Here is a 22,296-nt window from a genome sequence, read left to right on the forward strand (position 1 = left end):
ACTTATCTTAAGCGATATCTGGATATCATTGGTTAAATTACTCAAAATTACGGAGTTTAACTTTTCTAACAGTTATCACCGAGAAAACCTAATGCCACACATCACTCGCTCCTGGTTTTTCGATTGTTAATACTCAAGTGGTTTAGCTGAGTTTTTAAAATTTTTGTATTTAATTTATGTTTACTTCATTTACCACCATGAAGAAGCTGGTTGGCTGAGTGATTAGCATATCTGATCTTCAGCCAAGAGGCTGAGGGTTCGAATCCCGCCATGGGTATGGTACGATGTTTGTGATTGTCTATACTAGCGGTGATGGTGGTGGGCGGTAGATGACGTTGGCGTAGATGAGATTGCAATTGGAGAATTGGGTGGAGACAGAGTTGTAGAGTAGGTATCCCTCCCTCGATGAGTCTTTGGACTCCCTGGACGTGTTACGTAATAATTATAGTAATAATAATAATAATAATAATAATAATAATAATATGGACTGGATCACCATGGGAGTAGTAGACCTGAAACCTCCCACAAAGGGGGTATTGAGTATTAACAAGCCTTCACCCTGCAGTGGGTAGAAAAAAGGTTGTTAATTTTTTTAAAATATATATATATGCCCATATTGATTTTATAACTAATTAATGTGTTTTATTTGTTGATGATGTTTACGAATTAAGATTTGAATAGTAATTAAAAAAAATTGTATTTCTTCCTCTTATAGAACCGTTCAATTCCATGGGGAAAAATTCTCACATGTAAAGCCGTTTGGGCCATAATAGCAGCGAAATTTGCTGGACTATGGGGTTTTACATCGTTGTTGACTAAATTGCCGGCTTATTTGGCCGATGTACTACATTTCCCTATTAAAAAGGTTAGTATCTAAAGGTGTGTGTGTGTGTGTGTGTGTGTGTGTGTGTGTGTGTGTGTGTGTGTGTGTGTGTGTGTGTGTGTGTGTGTGTGTGCGTGCGTGCGTGCGTGCGTGCGTGCGCGCGCGCATATATATTCGAATCTTAGTTATGATGTTATCTCTTGCACCGGTGAAAGGACTGATTCTTTGTGTTACTTCAAAATTTGTGACATGATCAGTGTGTCGTATCTTTTACGAGTTGTCTATAGCACCTCATTTCGAACGCCAGTAACCTCTTCTTATCTTCTTTTAGAAGGATCCAAGTTTCATTTCCATATAGAAGTACTGAATTAATTAGTGTGTTAGGCGTAATCTAAATGTAATTATAAGTTTGTTATCTGTCCATAATGGTTTTAGTTTTTCGAATGTTGTTTGTTAGTTTTTATGATTTTATCCCTCTTGATCTTCCATCTTTATTAAAGATATTGACTACATATTTAAACTGATCAACTTCTTCTTTAGGTGTATCCTCAAGTAAGATTTTTTCAGTTTCTACCTCAGCACTTCCTTTTTAGTCAGAAATACAGATATTTATATAGATTTTGAAAAAGCTTTTGACTTTGTAAAATGGATAAGATGGTGGAAGTAATTGAAAAGATTGCTATAGATTGGAAAGACAGAAGGCTACTTTTTCACTCCATATGGGACAAACTGCCATGGTGAGAGACATACGGTACAACAGAACCATGTATCATTGGATGAGGCTGTTCTCTGTCACCAATTTTGTTTATCGTGTATTCTGAAGCAATGTTAAAAGAAGCACTGGAGAATTCGGAAGAAGGAATAAAGATTGGAGGTAGACAGATATTTGCAATAAGATACGCAGATGACAAACCATTACTATCATATACTGAAACAGGACTACAACATCTGTTGAACAGTTTACTGGAATCCTGTATCAATTATGGAATGAAAATTAACATAAGAAAAACAAAAGTAATGAAAATAACAAGGAAAGAAGCAAATACGGATATCAGAATAAATGGGGAAAATTGAATCAAGTAAAGACATTTAAATATCTAGGAAGTGTTATCAGCAGTGGTGGAAGATGTAAAAGTGACATAAAAGCAAGAATAGCGATGGGAAGGGATGCCTTTAATAGAAAATGGAATTTATTCAGAAGTAAAATGGATAGAAACCTAAAGAAAAGACTAATAAAATGTTATGTGTGGAGTGTTGCCCTCTATGCAGCTGAAACTTGGACATTAAAGAAAGAAGAAATTAAGATTTTGAAAAGCTTTGAGATGTAGATTTAGAGAAGGATGGAAAAATCAAATGGACAGATAAAATAACTAATGAAGAGGTCTTAAAAAGAGTAGAAGAAGAAAGAAGTCTGTTATGGAGGATAAAAAGAAGCAAGGGAAACTGGATCGGACATATTCTAAGAGGGAATGGAATCATCAGAGATGCCATCGAAGGAAAAATAGACGAAAAAGACCCAGAGGAAGAGTAAGGAAAACAATGCTAGATGACATGCTGAATGGAGACAGGCACGCAACCTTGAAAGAGAAGGCTCAGAACAGAAGAAAGTGGAAGAAACGTTTTTGGTACTAAGAGAACCTGCTCAACTGCAGAATACTCAAGAAGAAGAAGACAGATATTTGTCATTGTTTTTGATTTTCGCATACCTATAGTTAAGACATATTTTTTAAGAGTAAGCTAACTTTGTGGTGATTTCCCGAAGATCTGATTGCTTTCTGCTGGGAAATTAATATCATTAGATAACTTTAGATGGTTCATTCTTCTTCATCCTATAGTCGCTCCAATATCGCAGTTCTCCAGGGCCTCATTTACAACATATACGAGGAAACAGTTAAATAACAATGGTGAAAATTTACACCATTGATTTACTCAACACTCTATTTTAAAAGGGAGTGCTATAATTCCCCTTGATTTCATACATCATTTCAGAAGATGAGTACAGGGATTTAATCAGTCGTATTATTTTGCTATCTATTTTATAATTTGCAGAATTTTCCAAAGAGCATTATGCCATATTGAATCGAAAGTTTCCTGTAGGTCAATAAAACGGGCATATTACTTTGAAGTGTAAATACATGGTCAATTATTCTTTCCAAATTCAGGCCAGAAGATTGAAAAATGGGATTCCATTTTTGTTTAGTATTTGGGAGTAAGAGGTCCAAAATATTTTGCTCGGATGGCTGATGAGATAATTGTCCTAAAATTCGTTCACGTTTTATGCTTCCTATTTTTCTTTCTTTCTTTCTTTTTTTTTTTTTGAATGGGAATAAGAATAACTGTGCACTGATCTTTTGGGATCTCAGTGTTCCACATCTTCTAGCAATATCCCATCAAAACTACAAGAAAGTTCTCCTCTTCTTTAAATATTTCTGATGGAAAACAGCAAAACCGCAATTCCTCCAGTTTTTCCTGTTTTTGAGTCACTGGATGTTATCACTAGGATAATTTTCTCTAAATTTTGTTGGTCAAGCTATCATCATACATGATTATACGTCATACATCTATTATCATCATTAACATTGCTAATTATAATCCCTCATTAGCATTGTCAAGGAGACATTAAATGAATTCTAATACTTGCACGGCGAACTATTTATTCTGTGGCATGCAGACATTAATTATGTGTATTTTATTCCTGCTGAGAGTTATAATTAGTAAGTAAAATTACAGACTCTGAAGGAATCATTGATTTGGACTCCCAGCGATCGTTTATTGTGGATTCCATTTGTAACTTCTGATCCATGCAGTTGTATGTCAAGACAGTTTTGAATTGTATATTGTATGTGCGTTCATCAGTGAGTTTTTTTTTATTATTCTTATTTTTTTTTATGGCTGTAGATATTTGTTTCCTATAGCATAAGCATTTCTAGACAAGCCTGTTATGCAGTGGTGAGGTGTAGCGTATTCTCTAGCATTTAATGTTAGAATTGTTACTAGCTCAGGATTTGTTGTTTTATATTTTGGGTGACACAGAACATTAATCAGGACTTTTTGGTTATCAGGCTACCTGGATTTAAGTCAGTGGGTTAGCGCATACATTCTCTTTCTGAGATTAACGGTTTCTCTTTCTTCCCCCACCCCCTAGTTGGTTCCTTATTTCTTCTAGCTAAGTGATCAGACCGCTGATATCGACGGTGCAATCATATTCTCTGAGCAGATTTTTGATAAACCTCGTACTCTCTCTCTCTCTCTCTCTCTTGAGTAAGCTCTAAGCTGATTAGCTGTTAGCGAGCCTTCTGTATGAAGTAGGCCTGCATTTCCGTTTCCTTTTCGTAACCAGAGAGCACAAGAAGCTTGAGAATCTTATCTCACACTACAGGCTGTTTGGAGAGATCCGGCATGATTGGAGACTGGGGGTCTCTCGTGGAACTTTGATGGTTAAGGTTTGGGTGTTTTAGAAAGCTATCTAGCAGCACTTCCTGTTTTTTTTTGTTTGTTTCTTTTCGCTGTTCAATTGCTTTACTTCGTGCGATTGTTTGTAATTGCTTTTAGATTGACAGATGATGAAGGCAGAGGTACTTCCAAGGATTATACTGATTTTGAACCTAAGGTATTTGGCGGAATGGTTTGCACTTTAGAGGTTTGCCTTCTCCAGGGAAAAGTAGTTTTTTTGTTTGTGTTTTTGAGGTGTCCGGTTTGTTGATGTTGCGGAGTATTGTCAGCTAGTTTCTCGTTCTTCGGAATATGTGAGGCGTGCTTTTATATGACTCTCTTTGTGGCATTAGGAACAATATATATAATTTGGGATGGAGCCGTTTCTGCCAAAGCTCATCAAAGTTTGTCTTCTGAAGCCTTTGATGGGAAAATTCAGGCCTAGTGGCAGTATTTGGACAGCAACCCACAGAAGCATTTCGTGGCTTATTTCCAGTGTGATATTTGAAAAAAAAAATGAAAAACTAATCACCTTTGTCTGTTACTTTGGACCAGGCCGTGACTAACATCTTTTTAGTGATTGGAAGTTCATATGACCTTTGATCAACTCCTTCCGTGGCAGCGCAAATGGTTATTGGAGGTTGTTGGAATAATCTCTCTTCGTCGGCTGCAATCAATTGCAGGGAACATAGAAAAACCATCTGAGACCCAAATGAATTATTTTACGGTGACAAACGAGTTTTGAAATATGATTAATAATTTATTATTGCTATGGTATAGTCGAAACCAACTTAAGTGCTCAGCCAATTTTACCATTTTTTAAAATAATGCTTAAATCTAATTGATCTTAAAAACAGAACTAAAATAATGTTTATTTAGGAGTGACCTAAGGGAAGACCATCAAATTAGGAATATTAAAGCATAAAATAGGACTAAAGCAAATTGATAAAGATGACAGAAAGGATCTCGGAATCACTTTCTGCTACATGAAGCACAATTGACTTCTCTAATTCAGTTTTTCTTTCCTGAAGAACTACATAAATTACAATTGTCTTCTTTAGTTCTTTCCTTGTGATAGTGATATTTAAATTGATAGCAGTAGTATGGGTGACGGTTTGAACCAAATGCTTCCGGTGGGCGTGGCTTCATGGTTTTGGAATATCAGAAATTTCCCTGGGGGCACATGTGTCAATGACTTCAGTTCTTGTGTTTTGGTTCGCGTATGGAATTGTGGGCGATTTTTTTTTTTTTTGAATTATGGGTGATGGTAGAGATAAGGATTTGTGTTGTGATTGGTGGGACACTGAACCAGATGAAGATCAAGATAAGATAAGGAATCGTGACGTGAATGTTTGTTGTTATGAGATGTAGATAAGTGACGTCATTTGTTATTTGTAAATAAGTGATGTCATCTGTTAGTTGTAAATAAGTGACGTTGTTGTTTTGAATGGAAAAGAGAGATATATTAGAGATAAGGAATCGTGTCGTGATTGGTGGACATTTTAAACCAGATCAAAATCAAGATAAGATAAGGAATTGTGACGTGAACGTTTGTTGTTGTCAGATGAATATCAGTGACGTCATTGTTAGTTGTAAATAAGTGATGTTATTGTTTGAATGGAAAGGAAGATATATTAGAGATAAGGAATCGTGTCGTGATTGGTGGGACACTACTGACCAGATCAAGATCAAGATAAGATAAGGAATCGTTATATGAATGTTTGTTGTTATTGATTTTGGAATTTCGCTGGAGCCCTCGTTTGTCGGGGACATCACGTGAATAATTTAATTATATATACTAATGTAACTCAAATACACTTTTTTTTTCTTCTATAAATGATTGTACTAATTTTCCAATACATTTTTGGGGTATTTCTTTAATATTAAAGGGTGGGAATTCTTAGAGTACGTCGTGATGGTCATTGTGATTAGGTTTTCTGAATAATTAATTATACTTGTGTCCTTTAAAAGTAAAATACAGAAAATAACCAATCAATTAGGGGGAAAAATAATAATAATTTCACTTGTCAGAATTCCATACTCTAACAGCAATCGGAATTCGAAACCGGAAATAACACTTACCCTAAACAAAACGGCGCATAGACTTTCCCATCAAGCTTGGGCAACTTTAAGATAAGACTTAATGAGAAATATTCAGTGTTTGAAAATAAATTCACATATACTTTATATATTTATTAATTCTGCTCAGTTATTGTGTTATAATATGACCTTTAAAAGTAAAATACAGAAAATAACCAATCAATTTGGGAAAAAAAAAAATAATAATTTCACTTGTCAGAATTCCATACTCTAACAGCAATCGGAATTCGAAAAACCGGAAATAACACTTACCCTAAACAAAGTGGCACATAGACTTTCCCACCAAGGTTGGGCAACAGTGGGAAAGAATTAATACAGAGAACCAATCGGATACTAAAGTAAATTAAGTAGTCCACTAGCTTTTCTGGTTATTTACAGAAATATCTTTCAACTCCTATGTTTTTTGTGTTTTGTGGTGTGAATATATGTTAGCCACAGTAACCTATAATGAAAAAGTGAAATGTCTTTTTAGACTTGTGTTTGTGTTCTGTGAATATATGTTAATCAACAATTTGGAATATTCAGAAAACCTAGATAGTACCAAGATGTTCCCATTCTGGAAAGAAATGTAAGTTTTTTTGTTTTTTTTTAACTTGAACATAACAATTGATAATTGTAATACAATAATCACTGTTTGTATGTTTTTTGGTAAGCGTAATTCTAATACTGAATAGTTTTTTTTTCATAAGAATAATCACAGGATACATATTAAAGTACCAACATGGATACATTAACGACTTTTCCTGTCTAATGTGTATGTGTGTGTGTGTGTGTGTGTGTGTGTGTTTACAGGACACAAGTATAATTAATTATTGAGAAAACCTAATCACAATGACCATCACGATGTACTCTAAGAATTCCCACCCTTTAACATTAAAGAAATACCCCAAAAATGTGAAAATTAGTACAATCATTTACAGAAGAAAAAAAAAAGTGTATTTGAATTACATTAGTATATATAATTAAATTATTCACGTGATGTCCCCGACAAACGAGGGCCCCAGCGAAATTCCAAAATCAATAACAACAAACATTCACGTCACGATTCCTTATCTTATCTTGATCTTGATCTGGTCAGTAATGTCCCACCAATCACGACACCATTCCTTATCTTTAGTATATCTTCCTTTCCATTCAAAACAATAACATCACTTATTTACAACTAACAATGATGTCACTGATATTCATCTGACAACAACAAACATTCACATCAAAATTTCTTATCTTATCTTGATTTTGATCTGGTTTAAAATGTCCACCAATCACGACACGATTCCTTATCTCTAATATATCTCTCTTTTCCATTCAAAACAACAACGTCACTTATTTATAACTAACAGATGGCATCACTTATTTACAAATAACAAATGACGTCACTTATCTACATCTCATAACAACAAACATTCACGTCACGATTCCTTATCTTATCTTGATCTTCATCTGGTTCTAAGTGTCCCACCAATCACAACACGAATCCTTATCTCTACCATCACCCATAATGCCATACGCGAACCAAAACACAAGAACTGAAGCCATTGACACATATGCCCACAGGGAAATTCCAAACATTCCAAACCCATGAAGCCACGCCCACCGGAAGCATTTGGTTTAAAGTGTCCCACCAATCACAACACAAATCCTTATCTCTACCGTCACCCATAATTCCATACGCGAACCAAAAAAAAACCCCACAATTCCATACATGAACCAAATCACAAGAACTGAAGCCATTGACACATGTACCCCCAGGGAAATTCCTGACATTCCAAAACCATGAAGCCACGCCCACCGGAAGCATTTGGTTCAAACCATCACCCATACTACTGATAGCATATTTTGTAATTTTGTACATAACTCCTCATGAGGTGTTATTTCAACTTTGTGACTGATGGATGTTTGTTATCTTTTTTTGTGTGTTTAATATCAAAATCATAGATGGCCTTGACTCAGACGAAGAAAAAGTTTACATTCTGTAAACTTTTTGTACCAGAGGTCTTCTTGGTTGATTTGCTTGTAAATGACAGAAGCAGCGTCCAAGCATACACGATAATCACTTTGTAGGACATGTCTGTTATGTGTATTTCGAGGTTACCGGCATGTTATAGAAGAGACCAAGATCTGATTTTTTTGAGCTGTAATTTATGGAACTTAGTTGGAGTAAGCAAGATGTATACTAGCTTCCACTGTATTCATGTCTATATCTGTTCTGGTACACTTGATTTTGTTCGGAAGATTCCACTGAAATGAGTGCCATGTGTAGATATGCAGGAGGAGGAGGAGGAGGATGGAGATAGCACTGCATGTGGTGGATACACCTGACTCTAGGAAGTGGTATGTTTTTCTTGATGTTGACAAGAAGTGCTGGTGAGACTTCAAATGATAAATTGAAAAGTTGGGTCATGAGAGTAATTCAGAAGTAATTCAGATTCTTTGTAGTTTAGTCATGTCTGGAAAGATTTATGTAAGGCAGTTTTTCATCTGTTATCAAGAGAGATTGGTGTTTTTTTCCCTCTTGTGGGAGAATTTTAGCTTTAGGTCTTTGAAGATTTTCCACTTAAGGTTCTGAGTCAGAAGGTCTCCTATGATTCTTACTCTTGTCCACTTCTGTGTAAAAAAAGGTATTCTTCCTTTGTGAGGATTATTATGTTTCTGTTTGAGAACAGAGGCCTATTTGGAGAGTTGGTGTTGATCATTTAGTGTCTGCTTAGGTCCTGTCCTGTCCTGTACTGAGATGCACTGCCTGCCCTGTATTATTTCATTTCAGTAGAATACAGCTAGTTTAGAATGTGACGATTCATTACTAACCATTCAGGGGATTGTGAATAGCATGAGTCCTCTGCTGAATGAATATGTTCATCTACCAGAAGTTATTCGAAGCGTTTGAAGTTATTTTATGCCTGATTGGTCTGAAGTATCTTGAGGAAAGAGATGATCTGAAACATGTGATTTCGTTCTCAGACTTTGAATGTCATCAAAGACAGGAATGGAACATTACTAACAGAAGTATTGGAAATCAAAATCAGATGGAAAGAATACTGTGAGGAACTGTACAACAGAATGGATAAGGAAAATTTGGAAGAGTCCTCTCACCAGGAAAATTCCGATTTCGTACTTCCTCCACCTCCACTTAGAGCAGTTAAGAAGATTAACAGTAATAAGTCTCCAGGTGCAGATGGAACCCCAGCAGAGTTAATTAAGACCACTCGGGATGGAGGAATGACAGTGTTTCATAGATTGATACAAAGATATGGGAGACAGTATCATGGCCTACAGACTGGAAAGGTAAAGACATCAGAGATCAGATCCTTTGCCTTAGACAGATCGTTGAAAATATACAGAATTTAGATTCCCTCTGGTAATGTATTTTTTAGACTAAGCTTTTGACTGTGTTCAGCATGTGAAACTGGGAAGTAATGAAAACAATAGGTTTTCTTCAACACACTATCAGGTTGATAGGCTTGTAAGCCTATCAACCTGATAGTGTGCGAAAAAGATGCCACAATAAGAAAAGGTTTTAGATTAACTTATTGGCTTCAGGTTGAAAAGGGAGTTAGGCAAAGATGTTTACTTTCTCCCCACTTGTTTAGTATATATGCTGAGAACATCATACGTGAAGCATTGGATGAGAGCTCAAGACAGGAATTAGAATAGGTGGAACATTGATCAGTAATCTGAGATATATTGATGATACTGTACTCCTCTGCAGTGACAAGGAAGAACAGGGACAAATTCTTGATAAAGTTAACATGATCGGTAATGTCAGAGGACTTCAATTGAATCCTAGAAAGACAAATATTATAGCTCTCAAAAGAAATACAAATAGGGAAGCTCTTGAGAAACAGTGTACCTTAATATAGAAAGAACTGAGGAAGTCAGGAAGTTTGAATACCTTTGATCCATTATTAATATGAAGAATTGCTGTTCAGAAGACGTCAAAAGAAGATTAGGAATCACTAAAACAACAGTTAGAGGCTTGTGTAAAATATGGAAGGATGGTTTTTATCTCCATGGGAAAAAAGTAGAGGAATTTGGATGCAGTTGTTTTTTCCAGCGATTTATGGATGTGAGACTTGGAACCTAAAGAAGTCAGATAAGAAAAGGATAGCTGATTTTGAGATGTGGTGTTACGTTACAGAAACCTGTTGTGGATATCATATACTGAAAGGCGTACAAATGAATCGTTGTTAGAAAAGATCAGCAGAACTTTAAGGCTCCTTAAGGATATTGACAGAAGAAAGTGAAAACATATTTTTGACTCATCGAAAGGAAGGAAGGAGGACTTCTCAGAACAGTAATAGAATGTAAAGTTTTGGGAAAAAGAGGAAGGGATAAACCGTCAATGAGATGGATGGATGGATGGTGGTGGTGGTGGTGGAGTGTGTGTGTGTGTGTGTGTGTGTGTGTGTGTGTGTGTGTGTGTGTGTGTGTGTGTGTGTGTGTGTGTGTGTGTGTGTGTGTGTGTGTGTGTGTGTGTGTGTGTGTGTGTGTGTGTGTGTGGAATGACTGATTTTCACAGAGTTGAATCTTCCAGAAAAAGCATACAACAGGATTACATGAATAGGATGGGTGTGGCAAATCACCGAGCATCGGAGTGACCATACAACATCTGTGGATGCCCGTTGAAGAGATGAAGAGGGAAAAACCAGACCCTGGCCTCACTTATTGAGTACTTTTCAGAGTGCTGAGTAGTTATTTAATTGGCTTTGTTCCAGAAGGAAAAGTGTGATTGCCTTTTGAATCTGATGGAGACAGTCTTCTGGGGGTTTCGCTACTTTGAAGGTGTGCCAAAGACACTCGAATTCATCTTATTGACGATTTGAACTCTTTCCCGACCGAGTGAAGGAGGTGCTCTATAGGCGGTGTACAAATAATTGTACTGTTGCATCCAGTTAACAATATAAAGATTTTGTTCTTCACTTGACCAGGTACATTCAATTAGAGAGTCAGTTCTAGTTTCCATTTACCTACTCGCAAGTGATGCCTTTTGCTGACTTTAATTTTCCACCATAGGCTTAAACGTGTAGTCTGTGTGCCGCATTATTTTCAGTTCTTCATTACATGTTATGATAGTGAAGTCATTCGTGACATCAACATTAACTGATAGACATGATAGAACCATATCGAAGACGTGGTTCTATTATTTCGATTTGTTTAGAGAGTGTGCTGTTGTGTATCTTTTTCCCCAAGTACAATGGCTAATGTTATGTTATTCAGAGAGAGAAGATACATCCTTTCTTAATTCCTCGTGTGTTTGGTGATGTGCAGGCAAGCCCGTTCATATTTTAAAGGAAAAATTCTTCCATGTAGAGTAGTTGGACTGTTTCAGTAATGAGAGCCTCATATTCCAATGCTCTCAAGGCTTCAAAAAACATTCGTGCTCTGTTCTCTCAAAGGTTTTTTCCTGACCAATGCTAATGAATGCCGAGTTTCTATTTTGACCATTTGCGATGTGAATGAAGTCTCTGATTAAATGTAGGACCATACATTGATTTTCCTGATAGTGACCAATAACTTCAGACAGGTGGCTTCAGTGGTTGGCAATTACTCGTACTTTGGAAGTGATTTTGTTGTCCGTGTTAATTAATGAGAATGGATGCCAATTTCAAAGTTCTCTGTGTACCTTTCCTTCTTTGGTATTAGGCGCGTTACTGAGGTTGTGATATACTGAAAACTCATTGGAGTAGGTTTTTTTTTGTATCGTTTTAAGGATAAGTGGTCTATGTTGATCCCAGAAGATTTGGAAAATTCGATGTGAGTCACTAGGCCAGGGATTTGTTCTTTGACAAAGATTTACATGCAGTTTTCTTCCACAGTGATATTTCCTCATAAGCTATTCTGATCTGTTACTTAAATTATTTTTGTCCCTGTTAGGATTTCTAAGATGACCCCTATCATACACCCTCTGTCCAAAAGGAAACCCGTGGATGCCAATCCACGGGTTTCCTTTTGGACAGAGGGTAATATAATATAATATAAAATAAAAAACAGGCTAATTATAATTATTAAAATCATTTATTTCAATCAATATACTCTCCTTCAGCTTCGATACAGCGTTTGGCACGGTCAATTAATTCGTGAAATGAGTTTTTATATCGGATTTTGGGACAATGATGAGGGTCGTGGTTACTACCGCTTGAACGTTTTCAATGGTGTCGTATCGCTTTCCTTTCATCGGCAAATGAAGTAGGGGAAGAGAAAGTAGTCACAAGGTGCTAAATCAGGTGAATATGGCGAGTGATCGAACACACAAACTTAATTTTTGCTCAAAAACTGTCACACAATGTTCGAACGATGAGATGGTGAATTATCGTGCAAAAGTGCCCAGCTGCTTGCATCACGATATTCATGCCGTACGCTATCAATCGCTTCAAAACTTCGAAATAAAACTCACCTTGACCGTTTGGCCAGGCGGAACGAATTCTTTGTGGATAATCCCTTGGAATCGTAGAAACAAATCAGCATTGTCTTTACTTTTGACTTCTCCAAGCGACTTGTTTTTCGGATGTCCCTCTTCTGGTGGTCAGCACTCAGCACTCTGGCGCTTTGTGTCGGGCTCATAATCAAAACACCACGTTTCGTCACCAGTGACGATCGTTTCAAGGATATTTGAGTCCTCACGAGTTGTGTTAATGAGGTCCTTGTAGTGTTCAATTCGATACATTTTTTGGTCGTCGGTCAACTTGTGGGGAACAAATCGCGAATTCAATTTATGAAGGCTCAAACTCTTGGTCAAAATGTTGTGCACAGCTGATTTTGGAATCCCCAATTCATCTTCAATCAATCTGAAGGGGAATTTCGGTTTTTTTTTTTTTTAAGGAAATCATGCACTTTTGGATGTTGATTTCGCTCAGTCCAGTTTTTGGACGGCCCGGCTTTTCGTCGCCTCAAGCGTCTCACGACCATTTTGAAATCGCTTAAACCACTCGTAAACTTGAGTACTGGATAAGCATTCAACACCGAAACGCATTGATGCGTTTCGGTAAACCTTTTACCAACTTTAACACAAAAGTCAATCGCAACTCTCTATTTGAAACTCATTTTCCGACCGTTAGTCAGTGTATACTGTTACTCTTGGTACTATAACTCGGCTTCTAATGATACAAATGTCATAAACAGTGACACAGCACTAATGAAGGTTGCCGCTTTCGACAACAAAAAGATACAACAGGTGACGCCACTAGTTTCTTCTATTTTCGAAAAGTTCGGTTTCCTTTTGGACAGAGGTTGTAGATAGGTACAGGAAGAGTATTCCTTCCCTGATTTTGCATTCCAGTTCGTCTTACATATGTCATGGATTCAGATGACAGCGCTATGTTGGCCACCGCAATGTTTCGATGTTATAACTTTAGATTATGTTTTACATCACAACTTTGTGGCATGGAGCATTAATCGTTGGTGTAAGGACTGGTGTTAGTTTTAGGAATTTCCACTTGCTATGGAAAGCACATACACACATTTTCCTCAATCGATACTGGATAAGCCCCCCTTTAAAACATTTAACTCCCTCGATTCACTCATTATTTTCGCTATATAATATCGGAATGATTTCGAGTCAACTGCTGATTTTTTTTTACACATCAAAAGCTGCATATTTCATAATAGAATCGATATTATTTCAAGGAGGAATGCACAATGAGACTGGAATTTTTTTTTTGTAGAATTTGTGTGGATGTTTGTGTGTGTGTGTTGGTACCCATAGCATTTATTATGTTTTGGAGTAACAATGCTTTTTTCTTCAGGTATGATTTAGCAGGTATGATTTCAATTTAATAATAATATATTCTTATTCTGTATTGAATTTATGTATTCATTTTATTTTTATTTATTATATTTTACTGTAGAATGGCTTAGTCAATGCCATGGTGTATACAGCGGACATAGCTGGCATGCTTCTTTCTGGCTATGCCTCCGACATTATGAGAGAAAAAAATTGGCTTAGTACAACTGCAGTACGGAAATTATTCGAAACACTAGGTAAGGCACAGGTGTATATGTAGGTTGATAATTCACTAGCAGATCGCGTTAAGAAACTCTATGCCTTCAACATAGAAAAAATAACAACAAAGACAGAAAATTACACTTCATAATTCTAAAATGTTGAAAAATTATTGGTCATTTTGATCTTTGTTTAATTTCTTCTTATATGCAACCATTCTATATCATCGGAAAATCTTTCATTGCCATTAATATTTCACATTTCTAGTATTAGACATGTTCTTAGTGTCCTCACATGTGGCCTCTGAATAGATAGCAATCCAGTAATCTCTGAAATCGTTCACACCCTCTATCCAAAAAGAAACCGAAGTTCTCGAAAATAGAAGAAAATAGTGGCGCTACGTGTTGTATCTTTTTGTTGTCGAAAGCGGCAACCTTCATTAGTGTTGTGTCAACTGTTTATGATATTTGTTTCGTTAGAAGCCGAGTTCTAGTGCCAAGATAGTGTGTTTTGACGAAAGGTCGGAAAATGAGTTTCAAACAGACAGTTGCGATTGACTTTTGTGTTAAACTTGGAACGTTTTACCAAAACGAATCAAATGCTTCGAAAAGCATACGGTGATGAATATTTATCCCGTACAGAAATTTACGAGTGGTTTTAGCTATTTCAAAGAGGTAGTGAGATTCTTGAGGAAGACGAAAAGCAGGGCCCTCCAAAAACTGGACTGAGCGAAGTTAACATCCAAAAAGTGCGTGATGTCATCAAATAAAACCCAAAATCGTCCGTGAGATTGATTGAAGATGAATTGGGGATTCCAAAATCAACTGTGTACAATATTTTGACCGAGATTTTGGGCCTTCGTAAATTGAATTCGCGATTTGTTCCTCACAAGTTGACCGACGACTAAAAATGTATCGAATTGAACACTGCAAGGACCTCTTAAAACCACTCGTAAGGACTCAAACTTACTTGATAGCGTACGGCATGAATATCGTGATGCAAGTAGCTGGGCACTTTTGCACGATAATTCACCATCTCATCATTCGAACATTGTGAGACAATTTTTGAGCATAAACGAAGGTTTTGTGTTCGATCACTCTCTATATTCACCTGATTTAGCACCCTGTGACTTCTTTCTCTTCCCCGACTTCATTTGCCAATGAAAGGAAAGCGATACGACACTATTGAAAACGTTCAAGAGGCAGTAACCACGACCCTCAACAGTATCCTAAAAACCGATATAAAAAACTCATTTAACGAATTAATTGACCGTGTGCTAAACGCTGTATGAAAACTCGAAGCTGAGAGAGAGAGAGTATATTGATTGAAATAGATGATATTAATAATTATAATTGGTCTGTGTTTTATTTTCTATTAAAAGTTCGGTTTCTTTTTAGACAGAGGGTGTATGATAGGGGTCATCTCAGAAATCGTTACAGGGACAAAAATAATTTCTGTAATAGATCAGAATAGCTTATGAGGAAATATCACTGTGGAAGAAAACTGCATGTAAATCTTTGTCAAATCTTTGAAGCGATTCGTCGCGTACGGCATGAATATTGTGACGACCGAGCGTTCGTCAAAACACACTGTCACTCTTGGCACTAGAACTCGACTTCTAATGAAACGAATGTCATAAACAGTTGACACAATACTAATGAAGGTTGCCACTTTCGACAACAAAAAGATAAAACAGGTGGCGCCACTAATTTCTTCTATTTTCAAAGTTCGGTTTCTTTTTGGACAGGGTGTATTTAACTTAAATAGTGCTTCAGTTGAGAGAAGTAAATTGTTCTTGGAGCCACGAGTATTTCTAACTACAGCCAGTTCGAGACCAATTAGTACCCTTAAAATAACCAGAATTTGTGCATAATATAGAAATTGTACTTCAGAGACCAAAATGGAAATTTTCAAACAGCTTCAGGCCTTCAATATTCGGGGAGGTAGTCTCAAAGCAGACTGATATTCATCTTCTAAAAGACATTCACAAATACATTTATTGTCATGGAGAAATTTGACCCCTCAGCCTATTGATTGGAGAGAGAGGCTTAGGGGGTCTGACTGGCTGACCACTTGGCCAACCAGACCGATGCATTTAATTTAATGGTATTTATTAGTATTTTTAAATGACTCAAAATTAATTCATTTACTTTTTTTATCATTCTCTCATATAATTTGGGTCACCGAGTAACTGGCATAACAGCAATTGTCGCTTTCTCCCTGAAACAAACTTTAGATGGGACTCATTGAGGTTTTTCTTTTCCCACTTAACTCTTTTTGAGAAATGCTAAGATTTCGGTACTACTTTATTGCAGAGTATTCAGTTATATCATCGGTCAAGGCCAAGTACACTATTCATTATTTATTTTATATATTATTATAATATATATTATATATTATTATTTATCGCCGCGAGAGGGCGGAAGATCGTGCAAGTGGTGAATATCGCTTTCGAAAGATGAGTTCTTTTTGGAAGTTTTAAGCGACAGTTATTTATTATTATTATTATTTTTTTTTTGCATCATTATATTTATGTGTGTTTGTGGGATTCACTGTAAGGGTAGTGTGCTTAATTATCTGATTTTTAAAGGTTTTATTATTTGTTTTATTGTACACTGTATTGTGTGCGAAATGTATTGGAAGGAGAATGAAACTGGGGAACGTATATGTTCAAAGTGTTTAACGAGCGAATGTCATAAGTGTGAAGAGAGTAAGAATAGTGATAGCGGTGGGTTGAAAGAAGAAATGTGTGACAGTGCAGGACCCAATCAACACCTTCTTGGGCCGCCGGTGGGAAGAGAAATGTGAGGCCCCTATCATATATCCTAATGTTCAGTAATAATAATAATAAGATACTCATCGATTTTGAAGTCCCAAGTAATTCCATTGGTGGTAATTCCATCGCCTTCAAAACAAATTCCATTTTGTTTTGAAGGCGATATTCAAAACAAAAATAACACACAATTCACTCCTTCCTACCCACACGCTTCCCCACAGCAAAACTAACACATTATAAAGTGACTTTTCTACATTTTGATGTCGCAAAATCATGTACTAGGTCACCAAAGTTAATATTTTGTAAAATCTCATGTTCAATGATCATTAAACTTAGGTGGGTTAATCGTCACTGTGCCATGCTGTTTCTCAATTATTTTTTAGTAATTTCATTTTAGAAAATGAACGTTCAGCACGGGCATTAGTAATATCATTGAAAGAAAAATCCTCAGAGAGATTTCCATGTTAGGAAATACTGAAAATAAATGTTCATTATGCATATAAGCGTAAATTTTGTTAATGCTAACACAGTCTTCTATATTTGTGATTAAGGTCTTATCACCTAAGTTTGCTTTCTTCACTGATTCTATATCTATCATCATGTGTGACCTAAAGTGGAGACATTCCATGAATAGTTCTGTAAAAGTAAGGTCTTCGCTATAGAAGTTGGCTAAATCATCACAGTGAATTTTTGTCTTGATCATTTAAAGTATGAAGAGTTTCTAAGAAGCTAAATTTATTAAATATTTCTTCGTACTGTTTTTCTAGCTTATCCAAACTAGTTACGAAGGAATCTATGATCGGTAAGTATGTGTCCACTCTATATTTCCTGCTGCCCTCAAGTTTGCACGTCTGAGTCGTCTGCGTTTCTATCACCATCTACAAATGTTAGAGTGCTACTGAGTTGTTTTATTCGTTTATACGAATCTTTGTAGTTCTCAACCCGTGACTTGTCTTTCGCTTGGGATTCATAGTCTTCAAAACAGTTTCTTTTCTCAATTGCAAATGTCTTTAAGGACTTAAGCAATTTCATAGCTGTAGATAACTTCGTGCTTTCTTTCTGGAGGACTTAACTCACACTGTTAAATCGTTTCAGTATGCCATTCCAAAAAATAGTCAGAAAATTTATTTCTAGTTTGTCTCTTAAACCCTGAGCTGTAAGCCGTGTTTCTGATGATTCCTGACTCCCTCCTAAATCATCCACTCGATCTGATTTCTTCATAACCTTCGTATAGAACATTTACTGCATCTGCATGTGCAGACCACCGAGTTCTTGACAATTGCTTTACAACTTTAAGCCGAGATCCCAAATGCGAAACCATTATTTCCCAACGATAAGGCGAAGATGAAAAGAAATTGTAAAGATTTTGAACAAAATCAAAATAAATGCTGACATTTAAGGTACTATTTACTGCATGAACACCTACACGGTTCAAGGAATGTCCTGCACATGGTATATACAATGCATATTTATTTCCATCCTTAATTTTAGCCTGCAATCCTGAATAATGCCCTGACATATTTGCTGCATTATCATAGGACCGACTTCTACAGTTCATTAGTGATATATTATTTTGATCCAAAAAAAAGTCGTGACCACGTCACCGAGAATATCTGCTTTATGCCCATGAATAGGAATAAACTGTAAAAATCTCTCTTTAGGAATACCTCCAGAAACATATTTTCTTATAAATGTCAGTTGGTCTACGTGTGTGATATCAGGTATTGAATCCACCGATATGGAATAATACTTAGCTTTCTCTACTTCAGTGACAATAGTTTCCAACCACTTTAACTCCCATAATTTGTATGAATTCTTCACAAATAGTAGCTGATAGATATGATCGGATCCCCTTTCCTGCATTAGCATACTTCTTTATATGTTCACATAAAAATGGATCAAACTGACTGATCAGTTCCAAAATGCCTAAATAATTGCCAGTTCCTAGGCCAGCCTATGGTTTGGTTGTCTCCTCTTAGCGGCGGGCCTCTAGACACTAAAAATTTTATAACTGCAGTTATTCTTTTCATTACTTCTATCCAGTACTGACGCTCACTGTCGGACTGGATTACCAATTGTGTGTTTATACGCCCTTTTATGCACTTTTAAACAACTGCAGTATGTATGTCATCATGCATTTTCTGTTTTCCTCCCATTTTCATGATGTGAAATGGCTTTTATTCCGTGTTTCTAGTCATTGAATCCGCTCATTATAAATGGGGAATCAGAAGTTGAAAACAATTTATAAACAAAACAATTCTACTGTAAGATATGATTTGCCATTGGCCATATCATATCTTACAGTAGTACTGTAATCTGAATCTGAACTCTTATAATTGCCATTATTTGTACTTACGTTTGCTGTAGCACCAGCGGAGGTTGTTTCTTCCTGTACACTATTACTGCACAAAGACTTGCTTGAAAACAGAATTTGCTGGCGATTCCGTATTTTCCCATTCTCTACGCACTTAATTCTCTCCAACAACTTCACTTTCACTGCTCTTAAAAAATGTTAATTTTGGAAGTTTTTTGAATAGCCTTTGCCTGTTCTTTAATTTTCTTTCGTTTGGCACTGCAATTTTCGTAACGTTTCATACTGAGGGGGGGAGGAGCGTGTTCTCCTAATATCCCTATGACTCGCCTATAACTTTTAACTTTTTCAAACTAAACCAAGACAATAACACAATATACTGATCTACTAGAAATTTAGAGGTGTCGGTATACTTTCCAAGGTTAGATTTGCGTTAGCTTTGGCGCACAAAACGTTTGCACATAAGCATTGTCAACAATGCGTTGGTCAGAAACCCGTGACTGTCGACGCAGGATGCACTAAATCAAATTAATGTTAATTCCATAAAAGTGAGTAACTCATAGCTTAGCACCGAAATAATACGAAGTTTAATAGCAGTTTTTGTTTTACCGGGTTTCTTATAACCGGAGTTTGAAAACGACAATCGACAAAACTAAATTAAGCTTTTCAACATAATTCTAAGTTTCTTTCCTCATAGCAATTTCATACAATACTTTGCATCAAGTTATATTAGGGTTATGTAATATTTTAACCGGCCCATGTCGAGCACTGCAAATTTGTTTGGTTTCTCTATTTTTAAAAATAAGAGAATGGGGCTCCCTAAAGAGCAGGGACCCGGCGGAAGCCAGGTTCGCCGTTTCCTTAAAATGTCCCTGGATAGTGCTATTGGCGTAGTTAGTGTTGCAAGTAGCATGAGTGACTACGAATAACGAGGTGGAAAATGAAGAGAATCACCAGATAGGAATGGAAAGGAGAGCGCACTTATGTGGAGTTCTTCACAGAACAAAACGTTAGATTGAGTGGTTTGAGAAGCACCTGGAGGATGGTATGACACAGAAGCGAAAGACAGGGCATGCAGAGCATGAAAGCACGAAAGCGTGAAATTTAAGATCGGATTCTGATGGTTATTCGTATATGTGAGGAGTCCTTGAGGAGAGTGTAACGAAATCATGTTTTCCTGGGGCTAAGATAAATGACGTCAGTGATACTGCAAGGATACAGAGAGTTAAGTTGGTAGAGATGGTTTTGCTTGATAGAGAAAGAGTTAAGTTGATAGAGATTACTTTTTGCTGGTACAAAATCATTTAGCAGGTGACACGTGTGTATGTAAGAAGACACGAAAGAGTTGCTCGTACATGCGAAAAAGATGAGGAAGAGAAAGTAAAAGTTGTGAGTCTGTTGCCATGGTATGATAGAGGAGAGCTGAGACAGAGAACAGTGATCGCAAATGAGAGTGCACAGATTGTGCAAGAGGAATAGTGTGAGATTTGTGGAGTGAATTTGATGAAAGGAAGTATTTATTTAAAGTAGACGGCTTGCATCTAAATAGATTTGGTGTCAGGAGTCTTGAGAAAGTGTTCAGTGAAAATTCGGAAGTATAAAGTCATGGAAACTAGAATGTTTAGGTAGAAGCAGGTGAGAGTAGATCCGGTCAACTTAGAAGTTAGTAAGTGGGGGAGTGATCACATGATGCATAATGTAGCACTCCAAGTTAGCTTGAGTAGGGTAAGTTACTAAGTAACATAAGGCGTAAGGGAGGTTGTGAGATGTAGAAGGTATTGCATTTTATGTATATTAATGGCAGAAGCATTGGAAATAAGGTTGAGGAGTTTCTGGCATTCGTTAGCACTATTTGGTCAAATATTATAGCGTTTAGTGAGATGTGGTTGACCGAGGATGATATGACCATACGAACAGAATGCAAGGGATAGGTATCTTTCGAGAGGATAGAAGGAACAAGACAAACAGGGCCGATGCCTTTTATCATTGCCGGTACCGACAATGATAAAAGGCGCCAGCAAATACGATGGGCTCCAGTAATAACTTTTTCCTGAGGCTTCCCAAAACCTCGAACCGGCCCCGAGGACAGGGAAAGGTTTTGTTAATACTATTACTATTATTCATTAAAGATACAAAGAAATTATATATTTTATTTTAATCCTTTGCCCAAGGAAGCAAAACAATGGTTTATTCATGAAATATATTCACTTCTGAGCAGCTACTTATCTAATGACCTCACATCACTTGCCTTAGTATGTATCCTATAATTCAAAGCACATTTCAACCTCCACAGCGGGTGAGATACCAAGGTTGAAGCAATACAGAAATCACATGTATATATATATATATATATATATATATATATATATATATATGATTTCTATATATATGATATGATATATATATATATATATATATATATATATATATATATACAAGTAACCAAAAGATGCTAGACCTTATTTTCATAAAATTCTGTGGATGAGAAAAAACAACTTTCAACTTTTAACTTTCAAGTTAAAACTTTCGACATATTACTATTATTATTTGTATGGGTACTCTACTGAGTCAAAAGACTCATTGCAGGAGACCCACTCTATCCATTAACACAATACATATCATGGATCTCCTTAACTGTTCACTACTGGAGCTCTCACAATCATCTGTGATAGTCTGTTCCCCTCATTTACCATTCTGTAAAGACCACTCTTCCAGTCTGCACTCTTAGACAACTCCCAAGTATGACGCGTTGTTTTTTCCCCCTACTCCCCATGTATTGAAAATTTCTTCTGTATCAATGTTATAGAATCCCTTCAGCACTTATAAGTTTTAATCATATCCCATCTCCATCGTTTTCCATCTAAACACTGCAATCCACACACCTTCAATACATCCTCCTAGGAAACATTCCACAGACC

At 36.5% G+C, this 22,296-nt stretch overlaps 1 protein-coding gene across 1 annotated transcript in view; it reads left to right on the plus strand.

Moving 5' to 3' along the window:
• LOC150106912 (uncharacterized) overlaps positions 1-22,296 on the plus strand; it is a 98,429-nt gene that overhangs the window by 65,550 nt on the left and 10,583 nt on the right. Inside the window, exons 16-17 of the mRNA XM_090393504.1 lie at positions 716-865; positions 14,197-14,329. Coding sequence (XP_090249630.1) covers positions 716-865; positions 14,197-14,329 — 283 coding nt within the window. The remainder of the gene's footprint in view (positions 1-715; positions 866-14,196; positions 14,330-22,296) is intronic.

This window comes from Typopeltis vanoorti, chromosome 5, assembly GCF_054136105.1.
Source record: "Typopeltis vanoorti isolate ZY-2024b chromosome 5, IOZ_Tvanoo_1.0, whole genome shotgun sequence".
Classification (NCBI taxonomy): Eukaryota; Metazoa; Arthropoda; class Arachnida; order Uropygi; family Thelyphonidae; genus Typopeltis; species Typopeltis vanoorti.